Consider the following 6751-nt stretch of genomic DNA (forward strand, 5'->3'; position numbering starts at 1 on the left):
TATATATATATACATTGATAACATATATTTGTGAAATGTAATCAATAACAATAAATTTTTGTAATATTTAATTGTGCAAAAATTATTTTTATTGTATACACTTCATTTATGACATATATTAATATAATAATATTTTGAATCATATAAACTAAACTTAATGATAAGTGACACACATTTTTGTATTTTATTCAATAACACACATTTTCAATTATATTTTAAAATTCATTTTAATTGAAATAATTTTTTTTAAATTAAAATTATTATTGTTTTCTTAAAAAATATTGTATCTTAAAATATAAATCATTTCAAATTATATTTATTCGTTATTAATATTCAATTATTAAAGTTAATTTTTAAAAATTAAATATTATTTTAAATGTAAATTAACAATCATTTAAAATGATCATTTTAATCTTTTTATTAAAAAATAATTTATTAGAATATTTTTATTAATTATTTATTAAAAAATAATAATAATAATAATAATAATAATAATAATAATAATAATAATAATAATAATAATAATAATAATAATAATAATAATAAAAAAGTAATAAAAAGTGAAAAGTGAAAAGTATGTTGGAAAATGAAAAATTAAAAAGTGAAAAGGGAAAAGTGAAAAAAGAAAAATTGTTTGAAAAGTAAAAAGTAAATTGAAAAAAATCAACAAAAGACATTTTTTACTCCTAAATTATTAATTTAGACTAAGATAATAGAAAGATATTTTGTTAGCCACTTTTCTTATATTATAGATAATTTCTTAACAAAAGGATATTTTTGTGTCAGTTAGATAGTGGATTTATTCATTGACCAAATCTGATGAAACACGCCCGCATTGAAAATTTTCCTCAAAAAACAAAAAATGTCCACATTGAGAATTTAATAAAGATAAAGTGCGGTTACATTTGTAGTAAAGTGCGCCGTATTTCTTAGTGTGAAGTTCAAAGTTTTGGTTCTCTTTATTGCATTTTTGCATTGAACTGAGTCTATACTCTATATATCATCTGATAACACAGAGGGAAGAGAGAACAAGAAAACAACAATGGGTGCTGTAACATCATCTTTTGCAACAGAATTAGCATCACCTGAAGCTAAAATTACTGGCATTTTCACCTATCCAATTAAGTCATGCCGTGGCATTTCTGTTCCTCATGCTCCTCTCACTCCTTTTGGTATAATACTCATTCTTGTGCTTTTTTTATTTGAATTAAGTGGAATTTTTTATTCAATATTTTTTTACTTGTTAGGATTTCGATGGGATCGACAGTGGGTGGTTGTGAATTCAAAAGGGAGAGCATGCACGCAAAGAGTTGATCCAAAACTTGCTTTGGTTGAAGTTGAACTTCCATCTGAGTCTTTTTTTGAGCACTGGGAACCTACCACTGATTCCTTCATGGGTATATCACATTTTTCTTATGCTCCGTCGTAATCTATCCTATTCTGTGTTTATATATTTATTCATTTTACAGTGTTGAATAGTGTCTCTTTTTTCATTTTACAGTGTTGAAAGCACCTGGAATGAAACCTCTCAAAGTTTGTTTGAACAAACAGTATGAAGTGGTAGATGATATTACCGTCTTTGAATGGAAAGGCTCTGCATGGGATGAGGGAGCCGAAGCATCGCAGTGGTTCTCGGATTATTTAGGAAAACATTGTAAACTGGTCCGCTTCAATACTGGTAACGTCTTTGAAAACTTATATAATAAGAGAACGGCGATAATAATGTTTAGAAGTATTTGTTAATTTTGACGTGTTAATGATTGGTAAAGGACTATCTTAGAATTTTGGGTTGGGCGGAGCTATCTCAACTCTACATAACTGCTTGTGTGAAGACTACTTTTATTTATAAATATTTTTTCATGTCATAGTAGAAATCTGGTAGCAGGAGGTCTTATTAGATATTTGATATGTTCATGTAAAGCGATTCCATGAACCGCAGTCGCTATGTGTACGACATAAATAACCATGATAACTCTTGAGTAATGTTTTCAATTGCAGCTTCCGGAGTTAGAAATGTAGACCCTGATTATGTTGAGGGACAGCAGCAGACCTTCTTCAGTGATGGTTATCCATTCTTAATCGCATCTCAGGTCAGGCCAGTTGCAGCTGAGAAACAACAAAGTTGAAATTTACTTATTTAAGTCTTTACTTTTTACTTTATATTTACTGCTTTCAGGAATCCTTGGATGCACTAAACAAGCTTCTAGAGGAACCGATACCGATGAATCGTTTCAGACCCAAGTATCGATTTGTTCATGTCTTCTCATCTATATTTTATATTATTTCATAGCATATGTTACTAGTTTAGATTACATAATTGAAATTTTGGTGGCACATGGTGCAGTATCCTTGTTGAAGGTTGTGAACCATATGCTGAAGACTTGTGGAGAGATATCAAGATAGGCCGGTTTTCATTTCAGGGTGTCAAGCTGTGTGGCCGTTGTAAGGTAAAAAGTTCTACTCAATATTTTCCTGCCTATCATATATCTAACAAAATCCTTAAGAACATAGAAAACTAGGGAAACTATCAATGATAATAAATTACATATGGTTATCCGTGTTTTGCTTTTATTTCATAATCTAGTTATGCATCCAAATTTCAATATTGATGATGCTTATATTATGGTCAGGTACCAACGGTCAATCAAGAGACAGCAACATTTGGCACTGAACCAACAGAAACTCTCATGAAAGTCAGGTCTGGCCATGTCTTGAGACCAGATAAAAAAGACAAAAACATGGTGAGACATTCCGTCATCAGATTTTCAATGAATGTCCCTTTGGTTTCATTGATGTCAAGTGACATGTGAAATGATTGTGTAGGTCTACTTTGGTCAACTTACAGTGTGGAACTGGAAGGATTCTTCTGCTGAAGGGGATGGAAAAGTTCTTAAATTGGGAGATCCTGTTTACATCAACAAGAAATTCTCGTCTCGATCAGAAGCAGCTGCTTAAAAGGCTACAATTACACAAATGTCATCAAACATGAGTATCAGTGGCTATGATGAAATAAAGTGATTACATTTACATGATTGATAGCATTGCTTTGAGTAGTTGTAAATTGTAATGCATCTATTGTATCCATTTAATAACGTGACAATAAGGATCATGGCCCACCACATTTTCCTTCCATAATATATATATATTTTTTTTTGCATTTAGGGATTGTGTTTCTCATACAAGTCCATCTTCAACACTTTCAGAAGCAAATCATAGGCCATTGTGCCTCCGTTTCCAAAGAATCTATACATATCGACCACTAGGGACAAATGCAACGTCTTATTAGAGACAAATGCAACGTCTTATTAGAGTTGTGCAACGAGAGCCAGAGCTCTATATCACCATGCAGTAGGGACCATATAAGAGTTTTTTATGTATATGTGTCATTTATGACATAGGGTTAGGATCCTTTTTACTGTGTTAGAACCCGAGGTCTTGAGAACTGTCAACGCCACTCATTTCTAACTTCATCTAAAAAGTTAGGGCTTCATTATCTATCAGTATATAAGTATATTAAAACATACTCTCAACATTTTTGTCACATAAAATCATTTTTGGCACATCACTCATAATCTTACGTGACATCTTTTAAAATGTATCTTTACTTTTTTCAAAAGTCAATATAACGTAGAGATTGTACAAGTCACGAGTTCAAATCCTAAAAAATACAAAAAATATATTAACCTAATAACTACTTACATATTGTCATAAAACTTATAAAATAATATTTCTATTTTTCTTGCAATTAAGTTTGAATTATAAAATAAAAAAAATAAAAAAATATATTAACCTAATAAACTACTTATATATTCTCATAAAAATTATAAAACAATATTTTTATTTTCCTTTCAATTATTTTTTAATTGATAAAATTAAATAAACTACTTACATATTCTCATTAAACTTATAAAATAATATTTCTATTTTCCTTTCAATTATTTTTAATTAATAAAATTAAAATAATTTTTTTTACATATGTCTTGCATATAATATATTGTAGATGTTTTTTATTGGCTGCATTTCGTGGTAAAACATAATTATGAGTTTAGATGTCATGACATGCATGTGTGGTTTTCTGCAGGAGATGTGATTTTAGCTAATACACATTTTATTGGATGTCAAGCTGAATGTTGTGACGTCTGTATCTGACAACATGGGTTGTTATGTTTTATGTTATGTTTCCTACTTTATCTCAGGCTATATTTTAGGAAACTAACTATTATGTGTTGATTGTATATCAGTAAGAGACCAAGACATGGGTTGATTTTTAGCACCCTGATTTGTGAAAATTAGGTTAACTTGGTTAACCCTAATTTATGTCCTTTAGGCCTAAGGCCAAGGATCTGCATAACAGAAGACTGTTAGTCCTACTTTTAGAAGCAGAGAATTGAAGTGAAGAACAATGTTTGCTGCGATTTGTACAAAATAGGGTACATCAAGAAGATGTCCTATGGAATGTTAAGACATGTTCTGTGACAACATGTCTTATGAGATGTCATATGCAGAAACTCATGACATTGCGCCTGCTGAGCTGGAATATGAAGATTCAATATGTACTCAACTAAGGATGGAAATGGATACCCATGGGTACGGATACTAGTCTCCCGCTACCCATCCATTTAATAAAAATGATATCCATATCCGCCCCATACCTATGTGGGTATCTGCCGGGTGGGTATTCGTGATATTTTAAATATCCGCGGGTATTTACGGATACCCATGGATACTTTTTTTAATTAAAATTTACTAGTTTTTTTATATATTGAATAGAAAATTTATCTTTTTTATTAATAGAAAAGTATGTGTTATACATTTACTATATTAAATTCAAAAGCATCTTATAATGAATATTGATGTAGAATGTGAGAAAACGCTAAAAGAATATTTAAGTATACTAATTGATATTAAAAATATATTCAAGTATACTAATTTTAAAAGGATATTTAAGTAATTTTAATCACTATTAGCGGATATGGATACCATCAAATCCGTATCCGTACCCGTAAGTAAATGGGTAACTAAATATCCGTTTATAATACCCGTGGATACCCGTTAAGCTATCCAACCCGTGCCCGTGACGGATTTTATCCGCGAGTACCCGCGGGTATAGGTTTTTTTGCCATCCCTATACTCAATAGATGCAGAATATTCTATGGAATATTATGCAATCATATGTGGCGCAGGTTTAAAGGTCAAGAGAATCAAGTCAGAATATTGAAGATTATGCAGTTTCTAATTAATAATGGAGATAATTTAGGAAACTTATGATTGAAGACCTAAATTTTAGCAGAAGTTGTTCGCTGATTTGTAACAGCAAATAAGGCTGTGATTGAAGGCCCAAGTTCAGTTGGGAATAGGTTATAAATAGGAATCTTTGTAACCTAGTTTAGTGAGTTAGCCGGTTTTAGAAAGATGTAATCATTAGGGTTAGCCATGTAAAGTGAACCACCCGGATTGTGGGATGGTCACTGATTTGTGCCTCGAAGCCTGTAGGCAAGAGGTTTATTTTACTCACTCAGAAGCTGTGAAGAAATGAGTGCAGTTGTGTCCTTGGAAGAAGTTGTGAAGCAATTCCAAGTTTATTTGTGTCAAATAGTTTTTTTTTGTTTTGTGTTTGGAATGATGCTCTCCAAACTGGTTTTGTATGCTGCAAGGGTTTGTAGCAGGTTTAGGTACCACTAGGGAGTGAGCAGAGGTTCTCTTATCTTAGATGGGTTTCTAAGGTAAAGGTTTCATTGGATAATGATTAGGTAGCCAGAGGTTGTTGCCGATAAACCAGAGGTTGTTTACATAAAATAATACTACTGATAGTGGAGTCTTCTTCCTGGCTTGGTAGCCCCCAGATGTAGGTTGGTTGAACCGAACTGGGTTAACAATTCTGTTGTGTTCTTATTGCTTTCATGCACTATTATTTGTATTCCTACCTTGTCTGTTTTTATAATGTCAAATAAGATGTCACGACATCATACATGACATATGGGTTCTGTCATACCAGAATTCAATTGGTATCAGAGCAGGCATCCTATTTGTTTCTGGATGAGATCCACAAGGGATACTTTCTGGTTGTATACACGGTATAAGAATGTGTGAACACGGAATGTAAAAAAAAATTTATGGTCCCTAGAAGTGGGGGATGGACCTATTTGTGGAAAACTAAATCAACCTGATAGAAGAAAGAAGATGTTGGAACAAGAAAGTTAAATTCAGAAATTTCATGCGGGAGTGAAGAGTCTGGATTGAATTGTTTAGCCTCAACTTAGAGATGGAAGTTATCAAAGCCTTCATGCGGGAGTGAAGACATTGATAAGGTAATCCTTGTGTTTATATGATACCATGTGGTCAGGATTTTTGGTGGGTCTATTTTGTTGCTTGATGAAGAAGCAATCAACTTGTAGAGTTGATTTATTTTCAATCCTTATGTGTGATGCTTACAATAAAATTGGGGAGTAAGCATTGTGTAAGTTGTGTTGAAGTATGGCTATTTTCCGCTGCATAGCCTCTGATACAACCCCTATAGTGAAGGAAGAATACTAGGGTTATTCAACAGAATATATGGCATATCATCATAGCTATAGTATAAGTGTCAAAGATACTTGAGATATCTCTTAAGTCCACTCATAAAGGTATAGATTATTAGAGTTAATGGGCATCAACTGATCAATGATTCTCATATTTATCTGCAAAGTGTTTACCATGAAGATGTTCAAGGCTGAAGTGTTTCTAGAAGATGGAACATATGTCCTACTAGATG

At 32.0% G+C, this 6751-nt stretch overlaps 1 protein-coding gene across 1 annotated transcript; it reads left to right on the forward strand.

Annotated features, from left to right (window-relative positions):
- The first annotated feature begins 1032 nt into the window (after positions 1-1032).
- LOC131633813 (uncharacterized) lies at positions 1033-3111 on the forward strand. The gene is made up of 8 exons (XM_058904496.1): positions 1033-1172; positions 1248-1397; positions 1502-1678; positions 1999-2090; positions 2177-2241; positions 2345-2447; positions 2631-2741; positions 2824-3111. The coding sequence occupies exons 1-8, from the start codon at positions 1043-1045 to the stop codon at positions 2953-2955; spliced, it is 960 nt and encodes a 319-aa protein (XP_058760479.1). The 5' UTR covers positions 1033-1042; the 3' UTR covers positions 2956-3111.
- The last annotated feature ends 3640 nt before the right edge of the window (positions 3112-6751 follow it).

Source organism: Vicia villosa, unplaced genomic scaffold (assembly GCF_029867415.1).
Source record: "Vicia villosa cultivar HV-30 ecotype Madison, WI unplaced genomic scaffold, Vvil1.0 ctg.001178F_1_1, whole genome shotgun sequence".
NCBI classification, from domain to species: Eukaryota; Viridiplantae; Streptophyta; class Magnoliopsida; order Fabales; family Fabaceae; genus Vicia; species Vicia villosa.